This window comes from Bos mutus, chromosome 23 (genome assembly GCF_027580195.1).
Source record: "Bos mutus isolate GX-2022 chromosome 23, NWIPB_WYAK_1.1, whole genome shotgun sequence".
Classification (NCBI taxonomy): Eukaryota; Metazoa; Chordata; class Mammalia; order Artiodactyla; family Bovidae; genus Bos; species Bos mutus.
In genome coordinates, this window is record NC_091639.1 from 40,138,138 (window position 1) to 40,161,546 (window position 23,409).

Genomic DNA, 23,409 nt, shown 5'->3' on the forward strand with positions numbered 1-23,409 from the left:
CTCAACCTGAAACGGTCTAGCATGGTGACAGCCACCTCTTTTTAATTGCCCTCTAAGAGCTGGATGGCAGTTTCTGGGTGCTTTGAAACAAGTATCCTCAGTGAATTAGACTGTCGGGGACTCACCCTAGACACAGAGTCATTCTGCTGTCATTTTACAGAGAGGCCTCGAGATGGTAAAGCGACTTGCTGGGGTAAAGGGATAGGAAGAGAAGGTGGGTTCCTAGTCAGGAGAGTTAAACCATTACTCTGAACGTCTTGGATGTGGTCACTGCATTTCTGCCTCACTGGAGTTTTCTGAATGTAGTAAGTGGTCTTATCTTGAAAATCTTGTCAGTTTCTAACCCTATAATGAAAGGCTTCAGGACTTCAGGCCTAGACTAGCAGACACAGGGAAGCATGGAACAAGTTTTCTGAAGAATTTGATTTGCTCATTTTTCCATTGTCAGGGAAATAGATGATCTGTCATATTAAAAAAAAAAAAAAAGAAAGATTATAGACTTTGACATTGTTAAGCAAATAAAAACGCAATACTCACATTTTAATTCAGTTCTACTGCAGACAGCAAACTTCCTCATTAGTATATAATATCAGTGTCCCTCAAGTTAAAATTCATAAATGTCTTTTAAGATGTAAAAAAATATATAGGGCAAGAAAAAAGACAGCTAGTTTAGCTTTGATTCAGTAATGCCACCCCAGAATTTATCAACAGAAGCAAAAAAGTTTTCCGTGATAGCAGTCCTAAATAGCTAACTAAGGTCTGGTTTAGCAGTGAAATGGTACAACAGTGCTGTGGAGTTCTGGGCTTTTAAAAAAATTGATAAGGAATATTGCAAAGACATGAGAAAATATTTATACTCTTAACAGTTTGCTACTCAAAGTGTAACCCCTAACCAGCAGCTTATCACTGGGGGGCTGCTTAGAAACACAGTGCTTGGATTTCTGAACTTCAGCTAAATTAGTCTGAATTTTAACAAGGTTCCTGAGGTAATTTATGCATATTAAAATTTGTTGTTCAGTTGTTCAGTCGTGTCTGACTCTTTGAGACCCCATGGACTGCAAGCATGCCAGGCTTCCCTGTCCTTCACAATCTGCTAGAGCTTGCTCAAACTCATGTCCATTGAGTCGGTGATGCCATCCAACCATCTCATCCTCTGTCGTCCCCTTCTCCTCCTGCCCATGATTTTTCCCAGTACCAGGGTCTTTTCCAATGAGTCAGCTCTTCACATCACGTGGCCAAAGGATTGGAGCTTCAAGTTCAGCATCAGTCCTTTCAATGAATATTCAGGGTTGATTTCCTTTAGGATGGACTGATTTTATTTCTTTGCTGTCCAAGGGACTCTCAGGAGTCTTCTCCAACACCACAGTTCAAAAGCATCAATTCTTTGGCACTCAGCCTCCTTTATGGTCCAACTCTCACATCCATATATGACTACTGGAAAAACCATAGCTTTGACTACATGGACCTTTGTCAGCAAAGTAATGTCTGCTTTTTAATAGTCTGTCTAGGTTTGTCGTAGCTTTTCTTCCAAAGAGCAAGTCTTTTAATTTCATGGCTGCAGTCCTGTCTGCAGTGATTCTGGAGCCCAAGAAAATAGACCCTCTCACTGTTCCCATTGTTTCCCCACCTATTTGCCTTGAAGTGATGGGACCAGATGCTGTGATCTCAGTTTTTTGAATGTTGAGTTTTAAGCCAGCCTTTTCACTCCTCTCTTTCACCTTTAGTTCCTCTTCGCTTTCTGCCATGAGGGTGGTGTCATCTGCATATCTGAGGTTATTGATGTTTCTCCTGGCAATCTTGATTCCAGCTTGTGCTTCATCCAGCCCAGCACTTCCCATGAGGTACTCTGTGTGTATAAGTTTTAAAAGTAGGGTGACAATACACAACTTTGACATGCTCCTTTCCCAATTTTGAACTAGTCTGTTGTTTCATGTACAGTACTAACTGTTGCTTCTTGACCTGCATACAGGTTTCTCAGGAGGCAGGTAAGGTGGTCTGGTATTCCCATCTCTTTAAGACTTTTCCACAGTTTGTTGTGATCCACACAGTCAAAGGCTTTAGCATAGTCAAAGAAGCAGAAGTGGATGTTTTTCTGGAATTCTCTTCATTTTTCTGTGATCCAACGGATGTTGGCAATTTGATCTCTGGTTCCTCTGCCTTTTCTAAATCCAGCTTGAACATCTGGAAGTTCACAGTTCACATACTGTTGAAACCAAGCTTGGAGAATTTTGAGCATTGCTTTGCTAGCATGTGAAATGAGTGCAATTGTGTAGTAGTTTGAACATTCTTTGGCATTGCCCTTCCTTGGGATTGGAATGAAAATTGACCTTTTCCAGTCTTGTGGCCACTGCTGAATTTTCCAAATTTGCTGGCATATTGAGTGCAACACTTTCACAGCTTCATCTTTTGGGATTTGAAATAACTCAGCTGGAATTCCATCACCTCCACTAGCTTTGTTCATAGTGATGCTTCCTAAGGCCCACTTGACTTCACACTCCAAGATGCCTGTCTCTAGGTGAGTGATCACACCATCGTGGTTACCTGGGTCATTAAGATCTTTTTTGATATAGTTCTTGTGTATTTTTGTATAGATCTTGTGTATCCTTGCCACCTCTTTTTAATATCTTCTGCTTCTGCTAGATCCATACCATTTCTCTTTTATTGTGTCCATCTTTGCATGAAATGTTCCCTTGGTATCTCTAATTTTCTTGAAGAGATCTCGTCTTTCCCGTTCTCTTGTTTTCCTCTGTTTCTTCGCGTTGTCCACTGAGGAGGGCTTTCTCGTCTCTCCTTGCTGTTCTCTGGAGCTCTGTGTTGAGATGGACATATCTTTCCTCTTCTCCTTTACCTGTCACTTATCTTCTTTTCTCAGCTATTTGTAAGGCCTCCTCAGATAACCCTTTTGCATTTCTTTTTCTTGGGGATGGTCTTGACTATGTTGACTATGAGGGCTACTCCATTTCTTCTAAGGGATTTTTGCCCACAGGAGTAGATATAATGGTTATCTGAATTAAATTCGCCCATTCCGGTCCATTTTATTCACTGATTCCTAAAATGTTGATGTTCACTCTTGCCATCTCCTGTTTGACCACTTCCAATTTACCTTGATTCAGGGACCTAACATTCCAGGTTCCTATGCAATGTTCTTTACAGCATCAGACTTTACTTTCACCACCAGAGACATCCACAATGGGGCATTGTTTCCCTTTTGGCTCAGCCTCTTGATTCCTTCTGGAGCTATTTCTCTGCTCTTCTCCAGTAGCATATTGGGCACTACCAACCTGGGGAGTTCATCTTTCAGTGTCATATCTTTTTGCCTTTTTATACTGTTCATGGGGTTCTCAAGGCAAGAAGACTGAAGTGGTTTGCCATTCCCTTCTTCAGTGACCACGTTTTGTCAGAACTCTCCACCATGACCTGTCTGTCTTGGGTGGCCCTACATGTAATGGCTCATGGTTTCATTGAGTTAGATGAGGCTGTGATCCATGTGATCAATCTGGTTAGTTTCCTGTGATTGTGGTTTTCATTCTTTCCACCCTTGAGGAATGACTACAGGCTCATGGAGACTTTCTGATGCAAGGGACTGGTTGTGGGGAAAACTGGGTCTTACCCTGATGGGCAATGCCATGCTCAGTAAGTCTTTAATCCAATTTTCTGCTGATGGGTGGGGCTGTGTTCCCTCCCTATAGTTTGGCCTGAGGTCAAACTATGGTAGGGATAATGGCAGTAATGGTGACCTCCTTCAAAAGGACTTATGTCAGCATACCACGGCTCCCAGGACTGTTGTATTCAGTGCCCCTGACCCTGCAGCAGGCTACTGTAGACTCACGCCTCTGCCAGAGACTCCCGGACACTCACAGGCAAGTCTGGCTCACTCTCTTCTGGGGTCACTGCTCCTTTTTCCTGGGTCCTGATGCACACAAGGTGGTGGTGTGTCCTCCAAGAGTCTGTTTCCGCAGTTCGGGGAAGTTCTATAATCAAATCCCATTGGTCTTCAAAGTCAGATTCCCTGGGGGTTCTCCCTTTGCTTGATCCCCAGGTTTGGAAATCTGTAGTAGGCCCTAGAACGTCTGCAACGGTGCAAGAACTTCTCTGGTATAATTGTGCTCCAGTTTGTGGGTCGTCTGCGGCGGCTCTATTGTGGGGCTAACGGTGACCTCCTCCAAGAGGACTTCTGCCACACACCACGCCTCGCAGGTCTGCTGCAGCCAGAGCCCCTGTCCCCATGGCAGGTTACATCATCTGGTAAATTTGTGGGGGTGGGGGGCAGTACTGATTTACTGTTTTTCAGATAAGTATGTTTATGTGGTCGGGGATTGGAAAGTTATTGGAAAAAATTAAAATAGTTAAACTGGAGATATCTGTCCTACCCACACACAGTGCCTGAGCAGCTCTGAGTCCTCAGTAAGTGACAGCTGTCAGGAATATGATGCCACTGTGGGCTGTTCCTTCCCTTCCTTCCTCTCTCCCTCCTTCCTTCCCCTCCCCTTTCTTTGTTTTTAAAAGGTGTTCCTTCATGTTCTTGTTAATTCACATCTTAGAAACCTAAAAGACAATAAGGGAATTAACATGTTATGTTTCCTTTTCAACCAGATATTAAAATTGATTAAGTCATGTTTTGCTTTTTGCTTCAGCTATCAGGAAGCAGGGAACTAAATTTAATACCTAGTACACTAATGCTATTAGCCCAGATTTCTGTAATATTTGTTTTCCTTTCTATGTCTTTTATTTTATGTTTTATTAGGTTTTCCACCATGTCTCTTATAAATCTTCTGAAAATAAGGGTCCAAATTACAATAATGACTTCTAAAAACAGTCTGTTCTTATTGGCCAGGCTCCACAAAAAGAAGAGTTTATGAAACCACCTGCCTGTTTTAAATTATTTCTTCTCTCCCTTTGTTTTTCCTGCTTCTCAAGACACAAGTAAAACTAGAGGATTCTTGTTTGCCCCTTAGTGACGGTCTCCTTTGCCAGCTAGCCCATGCCCCCTCCCACCCAACACTCCACACTCATCCCCCTGCCCCTCTTTCCCTAGGTCCTACAGCCCAGCCTCATGAGTCATTCTGCGAGGCTATAGCACTTGCAAAGACACACAGACCACCCTCCAGTGCAATTACTCACCAATGCTCCAGCTGCTTCAGACTTCCTCTGCAAGGAAAGAGAACAAACAGGATGTGTTTACAATCCAGCCTTGTTTCCAGGCTCATTGCCTGCACACTATTGCCTCTTTTATTCACTATCAGGAAAGCTTGCCCTTTTTGTTCATAATGTTTATCAGCTTGTGCTTCCATCCTGCGTGATCGTCTCCCCTACTGGACTTGAGGTCCAAATGTAGACTTCCTCCCTCGCTGGACCTCTGGGCCAGAAGGTGTCGGGGGAGATGGCGGGGCAGATGGATGAGATAACGAGTGGAGGTACTAGAAAGACAGAACGTGGGGAGAACTAACATTTAGCCTTCACCTACAATATGCAGGCACTGCTGGTGCTTTATACACACTATCCTCAGCACAATTTTTTTTTAAGATCTATTTTATTTTTGGCTGTGTTGTGTCTTCCTAACTGCACATGGGCTTTCTCTGGTTGTGGTGAGTGGGGGCTACTCTTCCCTACAGGATGCGGGCCTCTCACAGAGTGGTTTCAGAGCATGGGCTGTAGGTGCACGGGCTTCAGTAGTGGCGGCTCTCGGGCCTTACAGTGTGGGCTCAGTAACTGTGGCGCAGGGGCTGAGTTAGTTGCTCCACAGCATGTGGGATCTTCCTGGATCAGGGATCGAACCCGTGTCTTCTCCATTGGCAGGTGGCTTCTTAACCACTAGGCCACCAGGGAAGCCCTTTTATTTTTTTTATTGAGATATGATTTACTAACATAAAACTTACTCATTTAAAGTGTACAAAACGGTGGGTTTTGGTGTATTCACCACATGATGCAACTATCACCTCTGATTCTAGAAATTTTCATCACCCCCCAAAAAAATCCTGTGACTTTTAATGATAACTCCCAATTCCCCTCTCTTCCCAGCCCCAGGGAATTACTAAAATTTGCTTTCTGTCTCTTTTGATTTGCCTATTCCGAACATTTTATATAAATCGGATCATACAATATCTAGTCTTTTTTCATCTGGCTTCTCTCACTTAGCAGTGTTTTCTTCCACATTGCAGCAGTCACCAGTGCTTCATTTCCTTTTATGGCTGAAGAATAACTCCGTGTATGGATACACACATTTTGTCATTCAGTCCTCAGTAGATACATGACTCTGAAAACTACTATGAACATTTGCACACAAGGTTTGGGGGGCACATATGTTTTCAATTTCCTTGACTATTTGCCTAGGAGTGGAATTGCTGTGTCACATGGCAACTCTGCTTAATCATTTGAAGAGCTGTCATTCTGCTCTCCACAGCAACCACACCATTCTACATTTTCTCTAGCAGTGTGTGAGGATTCCAACTTCCTCACATGCTCATTAGTACTCGATATTTTCACCTTTTCTGTGGCAGACATCCTAATGGGTATAAAGTGATATCTCATTGTTGTCTTGACTTGCATTTTCCTAATGGTTAATGATGTTAACTATTTTTTCATATGCTTTTTAGCCATTTGTATATCTTATTCAATGAAAAGTCTATTCAAATCCTTTGCCTATTTAAAAAATTGGATTATTTTTATTGTTATTGTTGAGTTACAAGGGTTCTTAATATATTCTGGATACTAGAATTATGATTATGACTTACAAATATTTTCTCCCTATCCATGGGTTGCCTTGTCACTTTCATTATGGTATCATTTGAAGCACAGAGTTTTCAATTTTGAGGAAATCCAGTTTACTTATTTATTTTTCCTTTTGGTACTTGTGCATTAGATGTCAAATATAATCCTAATCCAAGGTCTTCTCTAGGAGTTTTATAATTTTATATCTTACATTTAGGTCTTTGATCCATTTTGAGTTAATTTCTATATATGATGTGTGGTAGGTGGCCCAACTTTATTCTTTTGCATATAAATATCTGGTTATCCCAGCACCATTTATTGAGAAGAGTATTCTTTTCCCCATTAAATGTTCTTGGCACCCGCATTGAAAATCGATCAGTCGTAGATGCTTGATTTTATTTCTGGACTCTCTGTTTCATTCCACTGTCTACCCTATGCCAGTGCCACACTGACATGGCCATTGTAACTTTCCAGTAAGTTTTGAAATCAGGGCATGTGTGCCCTCCAACTCTGTTTTTCTTCAAGATTATTTTGGCTGTTCTGGGTCTCTCACATTTCCAAATGACAAGCTGATCCTAAAATCAAGCCAGCTGGGATTCTGATAAAAACTGCAGTAAGTCTGTAGACCAGTTTGTGGAGTATTGCCATCTCAACAACATTAAGTCCTCTGATCCATGAACATGGATATTCCCATTTATTTAGGCCTTTAAACATGTTTTTTTGATTTTCACATACAAGTTTTACTTTTTTATTAAATTTATTCCTAAGTGTTCTTTTTGTTGCTATCATAAATGAAATTGTTTTTTAATGTCATTTTCACATTGTTCATTGTTAGTGTATACAAACACAGTATATTTTTGTATATTGTTCTTATATTCTGCAACCTTGCTGAAGTTGTGTATTATTAGCTTTAATAGTTTTTTAGTGGATTATTTAGGATTTTCCATATACAAAATCATGTCATCTGCTAACAGAGATGGTTTTACTTCCTCTCCAAACTAGATTTCATTTCTTTTTCTTGTCCAGTTTCCCTGGCTATAATCTCTGGTACAATCTTCAGTAGAAGAGCAGACAGCCTTATCTTGTTCCTGAGTTCTATCTTGTAGGTATTTTTTACAAATGAAGAAAAATCTGCCTCCTACCCCCTAATGAGGGGAAATGAAGCTCAGATCAGAAAATGGATATATGGAGAATCCCAAGGTGACTCTAATCTGAGGGAGCTAGGCTCCCATCACCTGGAGTCCAGGAGCCATCACATCTGTGCCCTCACCTGCTTCTCCTCCTTCCAGAGCAACTCATCCCTCTGCTCCCCATTGCTCCTCTCTCCACCAGCAGACTCCCCTGTTATTGCAAGACCCAGCCTCAGTGCTGCCTTCCACGGGAAGGCCACACCTAGCTCCCCAGGCTGGACCAGGGCTCTCTCCCCCGGAGACCCTGAGAGTGCAGGGGGACAAGGACACCCTTCTATCACAGGCAGTCTCTGCCACGTAGGTCTGTCCCTGCCTCACTACGTGCCAGCCTGCAACCCTCCACTGACCCTTGGGTTCTGGAACAAAAGCTGTGTTTGATTGGTCTTGGTGTCCCCACCCTTGGCCAGGGGACACACCTCAGGCAACTGGCAGAGAGGAAGCCTCAGCTCCCTGGGCTGGAGAGAATTACCTTTTCCATCAGCCTTATAGTCATCAGGGAGCAGCTTGTCCTGGCGGTAGCCCAGCACAAAGGCCAAGAAGGAGAGGATGAGAGCGTCTCCAATGCTGAGGATGGCAAGCATGAAGGCCCAGCGGATGGTGCAGTGACCCAGCGTGTATTTGCCTGTCTGCTCCCCACACATGCGCCGTACCTCACTTGAGTCCCAGCCGTCTGGGTAGACCAGGCAGCCGATCATCAGGCCTGTGGCTGAAGGGGCAGGGGAGGTGCAGATGGCGTCAGGCTGGGGAAGCTCGGTCTGCTCCCTCCCACTGTGCACTGCTGTCACCGTGCCACCTCCCTTCCTGTGTTAACAGCCTTGAGAGGCACAAGAAGCAAGCTGCTGCCACTCTTCTTGCAGAACAAGGAGGAGAAAACTGAGGCTCCAAGAGCTAAAGCCATGTGCCCTGGGAGCCACTGGTCAGGGGTGAAGGCTCAGAGCAGGACTTCTCAGCCCGGGAGGTTCTGCCAGGGCACCAGGTAGCCCTGCCAGGCCCTCAGCTGTGCCCCTCACTTTGAACTTGATGAGGCACTGGCTTCAAAGTCTTCCCAAAATCCAATTCCAGCCCAGAGAACTCATCACTCCTAAGATGTACTTTTGTTCAGACCTCAGCATCTCTGGAATAAGTGTAATAACAAAACTTTAGGCTATAACTTGATTAGAAGCTTTTTTTCCTTTTACACCACATCAAATAATTATGTCTCCTACAACTCAGATATTTTAGATTGAGTACAGGAAGTTTTCCAGCCCCATCTCTGGCTGCTTCCTTCATGAACCTTCCATCTAAGCAAATAGGATCTCCACACCTTTACCCACTACAGCACAGGACAGTTGTCCACACCTCCCTGAATGTGTTTAAAATGTTGATTCCTAGGTCAGGGTTGGGCTCAGGAATCCCTTCTTTAAAAGCACTCTTCTGGGTGACTCTCTCAACAGGAAAAGCTGGGGAACACTAGGGTAAACTGCCTGGATCTCAAGCCCAGCTCTTTGCTAACTGGCTGTGTGACTTCGAGCTAGGTACATAAGCTTTTGTGCCTCGGTTTTTTCATCTGTGAAATGAGGATAATAGTATCTGCCTGTCTGGATTGCAGTGAGGCTCAAATCAGCTAATACTGGAGAAGTGCTCAGAAGAGCGCCTGACACACAGTTGGCATTTCCCGAGTGGCAGCTCGTATGCCACACTGCTTTCATTGATTCAATATTGACAGCCAAACGTTTCTTCTTCCCCACCTTCCCTCCATTTTCCCCACCAAACTTCCACCCCACCTTAGCCACCCAGGAAGGTACGTATTCCTGGGAGGTGACTGGGGCAACCTCCGGGACCACCATCAGGCAGACACGGGGCACCTCCCCTTATCTGTGCCACAGTCCCAACCCTGGCCCTCCTTTCAGAGGACCCGAGGCTCTTTAGCCCCAAAGCTGTGCCCTACCCGGGAGCCCCATGGAGAAGCACCTCACAGGACCCAAAGTCACCGCTTGGGGCTCAGCTTGTTCTTGCAAGGAAGGTCAGCAGATCAAACAAAAGCACAACAAAGTATAAAGATCAATGTACCAAATCCCACCTTCCCACCTAGATGAACGCCTCCTTTGTTTTTTTTCTAGGAGGACCTGATTTATTAATACAGACTTCTTTTACAGATCACAAAATACTTCATATACCATTTTTCTGTCAATCCTTACAACAGTTCTATGAAGTAGGCCATGTGTTAATATCCCATTTTACAGACTAGAAAACTGAGGTCCCAGAGAAACCAAGTGAGTTACCTAGTCCTTCAGCTATGGCAAAGCCAAGACCTGCACCCACAACTCCTGACTTTCTTGGCTTCAAAGTTAATTGCCCCAGACTCCCAGACAAACATCTCTCCAAAGAGCTGAATGTATTTAGCAGTGACATTTCAGACTCAGTGACAAACAGGAAGATACTTAGGGTGGTTACCCTAGGGGCTACCCTCCCTGAATCCTTTGGTAAAACCTGTGGCCTCCCCCACTTGGTGTGTGATGAGTTCTCTGGTACCTGGCGTGGCCCTCTTCTCCTATAGCACCTCCCTATAGCGGTCTCAGAAAAGAGCCCAGGGTCTCTGGCTTGGAAACAGGTTGTTTCTATTGGCGCCACAGTTCTGTATGAGCGCCCCACCCACCCACCTAGTAGGGAGATCCACCCCACTGCGGTGTCTCAGGGCTCTAAGCAAAGGCCAGCGTGGTATGCTCAAGCAAGTTTACTTACCATTTCTGACTTTCAGTCTCTTGCTGGAAAAATAAGAATAATAATACCTGACTCAGAGCAGGGTTATGAGGATTAAATGTGATTAAGTGTTTACTGCAGTGTCTGGTCATGACCGAGTGACTTCATTTTCACGTTTCACTTTCACTCATTGGAGAAGGAAATGGCAACCCACTCCAGTGTTCTTGGAGAATCCCAGGGACGGGGGAGCCTGGTGGGCTGCCGTCTATGGGGTTGCACAGAGTCGGACATGACTGAAGCGACTTAGCAGCAGCAGCAGCAGCAGCAGTGTCTGGTATATGCTAAATGGCCAGTTAATGTTAGTTGTTGCTACTATTATTGGCACTAAAGTCAGATGGAAGCACCCTCAATGGATGTCTCTGTCATCAGAGCTGTTCACGAATATTCAAGGTACATAACAGGATTATACTTCCTTGCCTCCCTCCCTTGAAGTTGTGTGCATGCACGCGTGCATTCTCAGTTGCTCAATCCAACTCTTGGTGACCCCATGGAGTATAGCCTACCAGGCTCCTCCATCCAAGGAATTTTCCAGGCAAGAATACTGGTGCAGGTTGCCATTTTTCCTGCTCCAGAGGATATTCCTGACCCAGGAATCACACTCGTGTCTCCTGCATCTCCTGCATTGGTAAGCAGATTCTTAACTACTGAGCAACCTAGGAAGTCCCCCTTGAAGTTAGGCTGGGTCATAAAGGTTCCTTCAGCCAATAAGTGAGCAGAGATGCTGTGTGCTTTTCCAGGCCAGAGCATTCAACTGCTGTTGGAGACTTTCCAGAGCTCTCTTTCTCTTTGCAATGATCACAGCCAGATGACAGCTGATGCTCCATCAGACTGGGCTCTGGAAGAGAACGGTGAGAGCAAAACCCTTCACTGATCCTCAACAAGTGTGTACCGTGATCAAGAAATAAACCTTTGTCCTAACCCACGAAGATTTGGGAATTGTTCCTGTGGCATCATCCCATCCATCCCTGACTGAAAAAGCTGTTTTGGGTTTTTCACGTTTACCGAGCACCTACCACATGTCAGGCCTTGTGCAAGATGCATTATAACATCCCATTCCTGCAAGAGCCCTGTATTTCTGCCGTCTTCAACAGATGAAGTTACCAGAACTCAGAGAGATGTGTAACGTGCTCTACTTATGTTTTTAGGAGCTGGGATCACCCTCGGCCTGCACCTGGCATCCAGAAGCTCATTTAACTTTAAGCGGCAGCTCCTCACTGCCCCACTCATCAGTCCTCTTTCCCTTCTCCTGTGCCCTTCTCTGGTCCTTAATCTTGTCCAAATTAAGCTAACTGGTTTAGGGCTCCTCTAATGGAGGAAGCTGTCAATGACTGGCTGTGGGACACACCTCCTCCTCATCTCTCCCTTTGCCGCCCCCCTCCTTTCCCCAGCACCAAAGAATGGAACACAGCACCATCTTTGTTCTCCCCCAACATAAATGTTTCATGGGATGGCACCCGGCCACCTCTGCTATCAGTGTCTTCAGCTCCATGACCCAGAAAAGGATCTGACTCAAATGGCCTGGTGATTCCTCTCCCACCCAGGCTCTCCCAGCACTGCCAGTTCAGCAAATGGCACCTGTTGCAGGAGGTTGGGGGAATGGGACAGTGCAGAGAATGAGGGAGGGAGGGTGGTGTTTCCAGCATCCCATTGTTCTGGAGGACCAGCTGGCAAGCATGCCAGGGTCCATTCTGCTTCTCTTTGTCACAAAACTGCTAAATCCTCCCTTCTCTCTCCCCACTGCCCACTCAAGCCCATCAAGACTTGCCTCATCTGTGCCCCAGCCTCTCCCTCACCGTTTAGAGAGACTACAGAGAAAGGGAGGTGGCAGGGGGATTGGGAAGGCAGCTGTGGAACCAGGTCAGTAGCCTGAGTACAAGATTCAGAGTTTGAAGGTTCTGTCTCTCACGACCTGTGTGCTAAAATACAAGTTACCCGCTAGGAGCCTCATCTATCAGATGGGAGGAAAACCCACCTCACGGGGTCATGATGAGGCTCCTCATCTAGTTCTTGGGACTCACTGCCATAATTCTATTTCCTTGGTTTCCAGGTGATCTATTACAGTCTTGGCTAAGTCTTGTCTTCTCTCAGCCCCAGATCCCTCATTTATAGTTGGGGGGAGGACGCTCTAGCTCTCTAGAGCCCCCTCCAGCTCTGACTGTCCTGAGTTTATGGTTTGGTTGTCTGGGATTCAGTTCCCTGTTCCATTCCCCCTGGTAAGGATAACGCTGCTTCTCATTCTAATCAATGATGTCAAGATGATTTCACTCTAGTCTGCAGTCCCCAACAAGGCTCCTGGACATCTCCCTCACATGGACAGTCTGTGTGTGGTGCTTGGATTGAGGAGGGACCAAGGGCTGCAGGACAAAGTCTTCGGTAGGCATCCCTTCCTAGGCTCTAGAGGATAGCAGGACCAGCTGACCCCCAGGACCCAGATGCCTGTCTGTAGCCAGAAGCAGGAAAAGAGGGGCAGATAAGGCCTTGCATCTGAGCACCACAAGTAGCCGCCCATCTCACATAGTTCTAAAAGACCCTACTTCCCTCCCCCACCACAAAATATCACCTCCATTCACTGCCTCAAGTGCTTACACTTGCTGTATCAAGGATGGAATCCTAGAATTAGGGTACAAAGACCTTCACTCTACCATGAGTGATTTGCTCCTGGGCAAGTCACTTCCCCACTCTGGACCTCAGTTCCTGATCTATAAGATGAGAGAGTTGAACCATTTGATATTTAAAGTTGTTTTGATCTCAGCCATCCTGAGACTTGTTACTCTTCAGAAGCATCTGAAGAGCATACAGCATGGCTGGGCTATACAGGACAACCGCTGAGTTGGAGACTCAGCAACTCCAGGGAAGGTGGGATGCTGCACCTGCTCCTGTGGCCTTGGGGCGGGGCGAGGGGCTCCCTGCCCTCCCACTATCCCTGCTCACCCGCAGCCAGCTGCATCCACGCACAGATCTTGTAGACGGTGGCCGTGTTACAGACGAAGAACAGGCTGAAGCAGATGATGGAGCCAATGATGAGGAACATGGCCAAGGCCACAAAGAACATAGCAGTCTTGAAAGCTCTAGAAGGGATAGAGGAGAAGTCCAGCGGGCCACCCTTGCAGATAAGCTCAGAAGACAGCACGTTGCCCACGCAGTAGGAGAAAAGGCCAAAGTAGCCCGCCTGGGGCGTGTTGACGCTGTCACCGATCCAGTAGGGCTGGATGAAGAGCGCCATGACCAGCACAGAGAAGCAGATGGTGAGCGTGCCCCACATCACGCCCACGGCCCTCGAGTTACGCACGTAGTTGGTGTGGTAGATCTTGGCTGCCTCCTGGGCAGGCAGCAACTTCACCATCGTGAGGGCGCTGGGTCCTGGGGTGGGGACTTGGGGGCTGGAAGTGGCTTTGAGAATGGATGGAAGCCCAGAAGTGGGTCACCCCCTCAGCCGGGTGTGGGGAGGAGGCTGAGGTCAGGGAGGATGACCTTGGCTTCTCCTGGGGAAGCTTGTCCAGGGGCTGTGTCCGCTCTGCTCGAGCCGGCCTGCCTCGGGTCTCCTGCCTCCCTTTAAACCCGCCGGGGTCCTGGGCCTGCGGGCGTCGCCCTGCCCCGCCCCCTTCCAGCGGAGAGCCCCAGGGAACTCCGCCCCCTTCGCTCGTCCCGGCTCCGCCCCGCTCCCTCCACCGCGCGCGCAGCTTCAGCACCGTGGCCAGCGCCTCGGGCCCCGCGGCAGAGGCGCGTGCCGAGCGGCCGCCCCACCCACTCCACAAGCCGGCGCCTGGGAACTCTGTTCACCCTCCGGAGCCGGGCTGACAAGGACCGAAAGGGCGGGGCTGTGGTTGTCACCTTCCTCTCGCTCGGTGTCCTGCCGCCAAACCACTTCTGGAGCGCAGTCCCCAGCCCAGCCCATACTTCCCTGGTTCCCTATATGTCCTCCTGGAACCTCCAATCCCTCGGAGGCCGGCAAAGTCTTCCGGGTCACTGGTTTCTCCTCCCTATATCATTCAGGGCACAATTACTAAGAGCCTTCTGCGTACTGAGCCCTGTGTTGGAGGCAAGAACCATATACTAAAAAGGACGGGGCCCCTGCTCTCAAGGACAGTGAGGTATTTACATATATGTAAATATATATTTGAAATGCAGACTGATAGTGTGATAATAGAACCCACTACACAAAGAACGGTCCTTACGAGCCTTCTCAGACTTTAACATATGCTTTTTGTTCAACACAATGTCTTTCACTTCTTGTGTATGTTTTTGTTGCATATTTCTTTTTTTATTTACTTTTATAAGTATAGTTGATTTACAATGTTGTGTTAATTTCCGCTGTCACTCAAGGTACATATGTACATTCTTTTTTATAGTCTTTTCCATTATGGTTTATATCTGTATATATATCTGTATATATGTCTGTATATATATATATATATATTTTTTTTTAATTTACTTATTTGGCTGTACTGGGTCTTAGTTGAGACACGTGGGATCTTCGGTGTGGCACACAGAATCTTTAGTTGCACCATTCAAACTCTTTGTTTTGGCACGCGGGAGTGGGGATCCAACCCAGGCCCCTGCGTTCAGAGAATGGAGTCTTAGCCACTGGACCAGCAGGGAAGTCCCTATCCCAGGATGTTGAATGTAGTTTCCTGTTCTGTACGGTAGGACCTTCTTGTTTATCCATTCTGTAGAAATCGTTTGCCTCTAGTTACTCCAAATTCCCAGTCCATCCCTCCTCCTCCACACCCTTGCTTATTCCTTTCCCCCCCTCTTTTTCAAAATACCTGTATTTTTCCTAAATGTATAGGCAAATTCATGATTAATATACATACATAGGAAAATTCAAGAAAGTTACATAAAAGAATAAAAATCACTCATAACCCCAAAATGGGAGCTAAGGAAAAACAAAATCATTTCACAAACATTCACTTCAGCTTTAGATAGATCTGAATTTGAGTCAGCACTTGTTAGCTGACTCAAGTTAGATGGTCAATTTTGAAATCAGATTGATTATATTCTTTGCAGCCAAAATGGAGAAGCTCTATATAGTCAGCAAAAACAAAACCAGGAGCTGACTATGGCTCAGATCATGAACTCCTTATTTCAAAATTCAGACTTAAATTGAAGAGAGTAGGGAAAACCACTAGACCATTCAGGTATGACCTACATCAAATCCCTTACAATTATACAAATAGATTCAAATGGAAGTGACAAATAGATTCAAGGGATTAGACCTGATAGAGTGCCCGAAGAACTATGGACAGAAGTTCGTGACACTGTACAGGAGGCAGTGATCAAGACCATACCCATGAAAAAGAAATGCAAAAAGACAAAATGGTTGTCTAAGGAGGCCTTACAAATAGCTGAGAAAAGAAAAGAAGCTAAAGGCAAAGGAGAAAAGGAAAGATATACCTGCTGCTGCTAAGTCACTTCAGTGTGTCCGACTCTGTGCAACCCCATAGACGGCAGCCCACCAGGCTCCCCTGTCCCTGGGATTCTCCAGGCAAGAACGCTGGAGTGGGTTGCCATTTCCTTCTCCAAAAGATATACCTGTTTGAATGCAAAGTTCCAAAGAGTAGCAAGTAGAGATAGGAAAGCCTTCCTCAGTGATCAATGCAAAGAAATAGAGGAAAACAATAGAATGGGAAAGAACTAGAGATCTCTTCAAGAAAATCAGAGATACCAAGGGAGCATTTTATGCAAAGATGGGCACAATAAAGGACAGAAATGGTATGGACCTAACAAAAGCAGAAGATATTAAGAACAGATGACAAGAATACACAAAAGAACTATACTTCTTCATGACCCAGATAACCACCATGATGTGATCACTCACCTAGAGACAGACATCCTGGAATGCAAAGTCAAGTGGGCCTTAGGAAGCATCACTATGAACAAAGCTGATGGAATTCCATCAGCTTTGGAGGTGATGGAATTCCAGTTGAGCTATTTCAAATCCTGAAAGATGATGCTGTGAAAGTGTTGCACTCAATATGCCAGCAAATTTGGAAAACTCAGCAATGACCAGAGGACTGGAAAAGGTCAATTTTCATTCTAATTGTTCTAATTCCATTCTAATTGTTCTAATTTCTAATTCTAATTTCATTCTAATCCCAAAGAAAGGCAATGCCAAAGAATGTTCAAACTACCACACAATTGTACTCATTTCATATGCCAGTAAAGTAATTCTCAAAATTCTCCAAGCCAGGCTTCAACAGTATGTGAACTTTCAGATGTACAAGCTGGATTTAGAAAAGGCAGAGGAACCAGAGACCAAATTGCCAACATCCACTGGTTGTCAAAAAAGCAAGAAAGTTCCAGAAAAACATCTATTTCTGCTTTATTAACTACACCAAAGCCTTTGACTATGTGGATCACAACAAACTGTGGGAAATTCTTCAAGAGATGGGAATACCAGACCACCTTACCTGCCTCCTGAGAAACCTATATGCAGGTCAGGAAGCAACAGTTAGAACTGGACATGGAACAACAGACTGGTTCCAAATTGGGAAAGGAGTACATCAAGGCTGTATATTGTCACCCTGCTTATTTAACTTATATGCAGAGTACATCAAGTGAAATGCCAGGCTGCATGAAGCACAAGCTGGAATCAAGATTGCTGGGAGAAATAGCAATAACCTCAGATATGCAGATGATACCACCCTTATGGCAGAAATCAAAGAAGAACTGAAGAGGCTCTTTGATGCAGGTGAAAGAGGAGAGCGAAACATCAGGCTTAAAACTCAACATTCAGAAAATGAAGATCATGGTATCAGACCCATCACTTCAATGCAAATAGATGGGGAAACAATGGAAACAGTGACAGACTTTATTTTTTTGGGCTCCAAGATCACTGCACATAGTAATTGCAGCCATGAAATTAAAAGACACTTGCTCCTTGGAAGAAAAGCAATGACCAACCTAGACAGCATATTAGAAAGCAGAGACATTACTTTGCTGACAAAGGTCCGTCTAGTCAATGCTATGGTTTTTCCAGTAGTCATGTATGGATATGAGAGTTTGACTACAAAGAAAGCTGAGTGGTGAAGAATTGATGCTTTTGAACTGTGGTACTGGAAAAGATTCTTGACAGTCCCTTGGACTGTAAGGAAATCAAACCAGTCAATCCTAAAGGATATCAGGCCTGAATATTCATTGGAAGGAGTGATGCTGAAGCTGAAACTCCAATACTTTAGCCGCATGATGCAAAGAGCTGACTCATTGGCAAAGACCCTGATGCTGGGAAAGATTGAAGGCGGGAGGAGAAGGGGACAACAGAGGATGAGATGGCTAGATGGCATCACCAACTCAATGGGCATGAGTTTGAGTGAACTCCAGGAGTTGGTGATGGACAAGGAAGCCTGGCATTCTGCAGTCCATGGGGTCGCAAAGAGACACAACTGAGTGACTGAACAGAACTTGAACTTGTTAACTGAGGGTTTAGCTTCCTGAGCCTCAGTTTATTCATCTATAAGATGAGTATGATAATAGTATCTATTACATATGGGTTAGGTAAAATAACATATGGAAAATGTTTAACCCAGGGCCTCACATATAAAAATGCTCAAAAATGTTTATTATTATTATTATCTCTGTTGACATTTTGGTGTATTCCCCTCCTTCTGGACATATTGCTTTATACAGTTGTATAATAATGTATATACATTTGTGCTCAGTCATGTTCAACTTTTTGCGACCCCATGAACTATATAGCCTGTGAGGTTCCTCTGTTCATGGGATTTTCCAGACAAGAATACTGGAGTGGGTTGCCATTTCCTTCTCCAGTTTACATTTAGTATCCAATTATTTTCACTTAGCATTTCACCATCAGTGTTTTCTCACATTACTAGTTTTTCAAAAACGTGATCTTTAATCTTTATGTAATTGTTTAATTATCCCCCTTCTTGGGGGTATTTCAACAGTTTCCCATTTTTCACTATTAAAAAGAACCCTGCCTTAAGCATATTGTGCTGTTAACCTGTGTTTCCTCTTAAATTTCTTCAGTTTTGTGATCAGTCCTCGCCATCAGATTGAAAGTTCAACAAGGCATGACCTGTATCTCCACCATCGGGCTGGGAGCTTCTCCAGAGTGGGGGCTGTATGTTCCCCCCTTCAGAAAAGGCCTGGGGCCAGGCTCTTCGGGACTAGCAGACACCTTTTGTTTAGCCTGATCAGCAGAACTTCCCCTGCCTTTCAGAGAAGGCTCTCCTGCTTTCTGAGGTTCCTATGAGACAGCCATCTCATGTAGATGGAATCAAACCATCTGTGTTCTTTAGTCCACGGGTTTTCTCATTCAATATTATGGGGGATTTCTTTTTTTAAACTGTTTTATTTATTTGGCTGTGCTGGGTCTTAGTTGCAGCATGTGGAATCTTTTGGCTGTGGGATGTGGGATCTAGTTCCCTGAGCAGGGATCGAACACGGGCCCCCTGCATTGGGAGTGCAGAGTCTTACCCACTGGACCACCAGGGAAGTCCCTCATTCAGCATTATGTATGTGAGAGAAATGCCTGTGATCGCACGTGGGAATCAGAAATCGATTCTTTTTTGAGGGGGAAAAAGCCAAAGCAAAACACTCTTTAGATTGGGGAAGGGGTGGTTAGACCATATGAGGTTTGGATACGAAAAAGTCCTTAACTACTTCTTGCTTGTATTTTGGAAGCACAAACATTATCAAAGTTCTTTTTGCTATATTCTTTGTTTGGAATGGAAAAATCTGCATTCTTTCATCTCTGGAAAGGTGGCCATGACCTGCTGGCTATACTAGGACTGATGCATTTTGATAGAAAGAGCTCTTGGGTTCCAGTTCCTTCCCCAGCCTCCTCATCTTGACTTGGGAGAAGGAACAGTGTGGTGGAAGGGCCAGGACAAGCTCATGGGGAAAAGTGGTTGAAAACACTGAGCCCCATAAAAAAAAATAAGAGAAGACTGTTTCTTTCATCAATGGCATTTCCAGGTGTCTGGAATTGGGTGGGCTTCTCTCATTTTGAGGACGTCCTGGTTGGTTTCTTCAGCTGCTTTTCTCTAGGCCACCCTCAGTGCTATAAGGGTGAAGGGTCGCTATGTTGCCTGAACACCCCCCATGTGTCAGGCACTTCCGTGGGGTTTCACATACACTGTCTTATTCAATCCTGACCTTCCTAAGAGCCACTGACCTCTTTGCCTCGATAAGAAAACAGGTTCATGGAGATTACAAATTTAAATAACCCGTCCAAGTGCGTGCAGCTAATTATGGTGAGTTTTGAAGTCAGGTCTGTCTGTATAAAGGCAACCCAGTCTGGGAACCTCCCCAAGTTGGCCGTCTTCCACTTCCTGGGGTGGGGAAGGGGTGCTCTGCTACAATGGCCAGCCCTCCAGGGAAAGCCACTCCATCCCACACCTGAGCACACTCAGGCAGCTGTGCCCTTCCCAGCCTTCACCCTGGGCCAGCAGAGGCCAAAGGGACCTTTTCATCCTCAGCCAGGACTAACAACTGCTCAGGCACACATGTGGCCTTGGGTAGGGGACAGGGTGAGGAGACGAGTGGAAGCTTTATCGAAAGGGGCGAGTCTTTGATGCTGGCTGCAGATATTAAGTGAAGTGGAAAGGAAGCGGGAGAGAGTTGTTGGAGAAGGACCTCCTGAGAGTCCCAGAATCACTCCTACAGGCGTCCCCCGGGGGGAGGTTGGGAGGGCGGGACACCCAGAGCAGGACGCCCAGAGCAAGGCGGTACCCCTCCTGCCAGTGACCACAGAGCCGGTCAGCCCCAGGCGCCTGGGCCTGCCGGAAAAGCCCAAGAGGGCCTGGGACCCCTCCTCCCCTGAGCCTGATACTGCCACATACCTGGGTTTGGGTGGGGTCAAAAGCAGGACCCAGACTCGGGTGAGGCAAGAGAGGGGTCTAGGAGGGAAAGTTAAAGGAGGTGCTCACACTCTAGGTGTCTGTTGCCTCACCCAAGTCCCAGCCCTGCCAGGGAGCTCAAGGCACCAGAGGTGAATAACAGCAGTGAGCAGGTACTGCAGCTAACATGTACTGCTCATATGCGAAGCCCTGTTCCAGGCTATAGGTATTTTGTGTATAACATAACATAACATAATTTCGTGTTAATGCTCACAACTCTTATCAGTTGACAGGTAAGGAGACTGAAACAGAACTGGTAACTTGCCCAGCTAATACCTCCTACAGGCAAAGGTGCTCCTGAGTCCCCTCTCTTAGCCAGGCCACCATGTCACACAACCCCCAACACACACACACACACACACACACACACAAAAGGTACGGGTGCCAGGTGGCACCCAGTAGCTTATCAGGACCCCACCCCAGCAGGCTGGCCACAGCTGGGCCTCTGCCCATGGCAGGCCCTGTGGGACTGGGAAGGTGGGTCACATGTGCACAAGGCCTCTTTTATAGCCCCACCACCCTCTCTGGCTCCGTCTTTTGCCACCTGACCTGACCTGCCGGCTGCGACCTACACCAGCTGTGCCCACTCATTATGGAGAAGGTCCTTGTCCTTCTGCTCGTCGCCCTCGCGGTAGCCTATGCGGTTCCCGACCCCCGGGGAATCATAATCAACCTGGTAAGAGGGTCTTCCAGGCAGGAGGCATCTGGGCCCCCATGTGGGATATTTTTTAAGCTTGGCTTTTTGAACCCTGGTGGATCAGCTGCCCAAGAGCTGGGAGGTAAAACATCTCTTCCTTGACTGCCCACCTCCTGTCTCCCTTGCCCCTTCCCCAGGGCCCCAGAGAAGGCCGATCAGCGTGGAGCATGCTCAGAGCATGGTTCAACCCGGTTGAGGGAACTTGATAAAATCCAGAGCGGAGCTCCCTGGAGGTCCAGTGGTTAGGACTCCACACTTCCACTCCCGGGGGCACAGGTTCAATCTCTGGTTGGGGACCTAAGATCCCACAAGCCGTGAAACAAGGCAAGAAAAAAGAAAAATCCAGAGTGTTGGGCTCTCGTCCCGGAAACCCTGACTCAGAAGATCCAGTAGTTTAAAAAGCTTCCCCAGTGATTCTGGCTTCTGACCTACACTGACCAGTCCATCTCTAAATGCCTCAGGATTGCTTACTTATTTAGTCCTTGTAAGAACCACATGGGGCTTCCGAGGTGGTGCTGGTGGTTAAGAACCCACCTGCCAGTGCAGATGTATGAGACGCAGGTTCGATCCCTGGGTCGGGAAGATCCCCTGGAGGAGGGCATGGCAACCCACTCCAGTATCCTTGCCTGGAGAATCCCAGGGACACAGGAGCCTGGTGGGCTACAGTCCAGAGGGGTTGCCAAGAGTCAAACACGACGGAAGTGACACCGCGTGTGCATATGCACACATGCGCGTGGACACACACACACACACACACACGAGCCATGTGAGATAGGTACTATCATAATCAATCCCGTCTTCACATGGAAAGCTGACTTAGAGGAAGGTTAAGTCTCCTGCCTGAGGTCACACAGCTGGAAAGCCTTGATCAGGGACTGGCGACCAGCTGGCCCGCTCCAGAGCCAGGCTCTCCCCACTGTCCACATGGCCTTTCCACAAGAGGGCACTGCAAGAGCCCTTTGGATTAGGAACCCAGTTTGCAGGTTCTTAACTCAGGGCCAGGCATGGGTTCAGAGGGGCCGGGATGGCCCTGTGATTACCTGTAAGAGTCTGTGGAGGGAGGAGTTTCCCAGGAGATGGTCCTCAACTTTCACAGGCTCCTTGAAGGACTGGGGGACCCAGGGAGGTTTGGAGACCCCCTTTGGGGGCCACAGGTGACCATTCCAGATGGGAACACTGAGGCATAGAAGGGGACAGAGACTGGCCCAGGGTCACCCAGGGAGCTGGTAGCACAGCCAGTCCGAGGAGTTGGCGTCCTGTCCCCACCCAGGGCTACTTTCACAATGCCACACTGCTTGTGTCTCATGCGGGTGGGTCAAGGGGTCGGGGTGGGCAGAGGCCTCCAGCCCCGGGGGTTGGATTTCTTCATACGAGCCCACCATGGTGTGAGGCCCTGTCGTCAGTAGCAGGTGGTGAGTTGGGGGTCTGCATGGACAGGGGACCAAAGGGAGGCGGCCGGGCTGACTGGCTGCCCCCTGGCAGGATGAGGGTGAGCTCTGCCTGAACAGCGCCCAGTGCACCAGCAAGTGCTGCCACCGGGAAGACGGCCTGAGCCTGGCCCGCTGCGCACCCAAGGCCAGCGAGAACAGCGAGTGCTCCGCCTTTGTGAGTGCCGGCGGGCAGGGTGTTGGGGGGTGGCGGAGACAGCTGGGGAGGTACAGCTCAGCGTGGGGAGGGCCCTCGAGGCTTGGGGGTGGGCTCAGGGAAGAGGGTCAGTCTGGATACCGAATGCTGGAGGTGAAGGGAGGGCAGCACACTTCAAAGCCCTTTCCCATCCCATCCGCTCTCGAGCCTCACAACCGACCGGTGATGTGGGCGGGGCAGCGAGGTGTTACCCATCCTATTTCATGGGTGGGTAAACAGAGGCTCCTCAGAGAGACCAAGTTAGTAAGAGCCACACAGTGGACAGCAGAACCCAGGTCCTCCAGGCCCACAGCACCCCCCGCACCCGCCCGAGGAGGCACGAAGGAGAAGCGCCATCTGGGGCAGCTGGCCCGCACAGTCTGTGACCACCCTGTCTCTGCAGACGCTCTATGGGATTTACTACAAGTGTCCCTGTGAGCGGGGCCTGACCTGCAACGTCGACAAAACCATCGTGGGCTCCATCACCAACACCAACTTTGGCGTCTGCCTTGATCTCGGACGTGCCACAGAGTAAGCAAGCTCACCCAGGGCCGGCACACCCCAGGACACTCCTCCACCAGGACCCGCTCCT

At 47.2% G+C, this 23,409-nt stretch overlaps 2 protein-coding genes across 3 annotated transcripts; one reads left to right on the forward strand and one right to left on the reverse strand.

Annotated features, from left to right (window-relative positions):
- Positions 1–4,061: 4,061 nt before the first annotated feature.
- LHFPL5 (LHFPL tetraspan subfamily member 5) lies at positions 4,062–13,980 on the reverse strand. The gene is made up of 5 exons (XM_070360975.1): positions 13,569–13,980; positions 8,296–8,604; positions 7,979–8,142; positions 5,122–5,148; positions 4,062–4,217 (listed from the first exon to the last, which is right to left on the reverse strand). The coding sequence occupies exons 1-5, from the start codon at positions 13,978–13,980 to the stop codon at positions 4,062–4,064; spliced, it is 1,068 nt and encodes a 355-aa protein (XP_070217076.1).
- A 7,109-nt stretch (positions 13,981–21,089) lies between these two features.
- CLPS (colipase) lies at positions 21,090–23,352 on the forward strand. Of its 2 annotated transcripts, XM_005910987.3 has the most exons (3): positions 21,090–21,173; positions 22,677–22,799; positions 23,221–23,352. In XM_005910987.3, exons 1-3 carry the CDS (start codon positions 21,090–21,092, stop codon positions 23,350–23,352), a joined length of 339 nt encoding a protein of 112 aa, XP_005911049.2. The 2 variants fall into 2 exon arrangements, with proteins under 2 accessions (XP_005911049.2, XP_070217533.1); XM_070361432.1 differs by lacking the exon at positions 22,677–22,799.
- The last annotated feature ends 57 nt before the right edge of the window (positions 23,353–23,409 follow it).

Coding starts and splice junctions, on each gene's coding strand:
- LHFPL5 (XM_070360975.1), bottom strand. CDS start 13,980: ATGGTGAAGTTGCTGCCTGCCCAGGAGGCAGCCAAGATCTACCACACC. Junction 8,605..13,568: donor GTGGATGCAGCTGGCTGCGG/GTGAGCAGGGAT, acceptor CTGCCCCTTCAG/CCACAGGCCTGATGATCGGC. Junction 5,149..7,978: donor TCTGGAAGGAGGAGAAGCAG/GTGAGGGCACAG, acceptor CTTTCCTTGCAG/AGGAAGTCTGAAGCAGCTGG.
- CLPS (XM_005910987.3), top strand. CDS start 21,090: ATGGAGAAGGTCCTTGTCCTTCTGCTCGTCGCCCTCGCGGTAGCCTAT. Junction 21,174..22,676: donor GGGGAATCATAATCAACCTG/GTAAGAGGGTCT, acceptor GCCCCCTGGCAG/GATGAGGGTGAGCTCTGCCT. Junction 22,800..23,220: donor ACAGCGAGTGCTCCGCCTTT/GTGAGTGCCGGC, acceptor CTGTCTCTGCAG/ACGCTCTATGGGATTTACTA.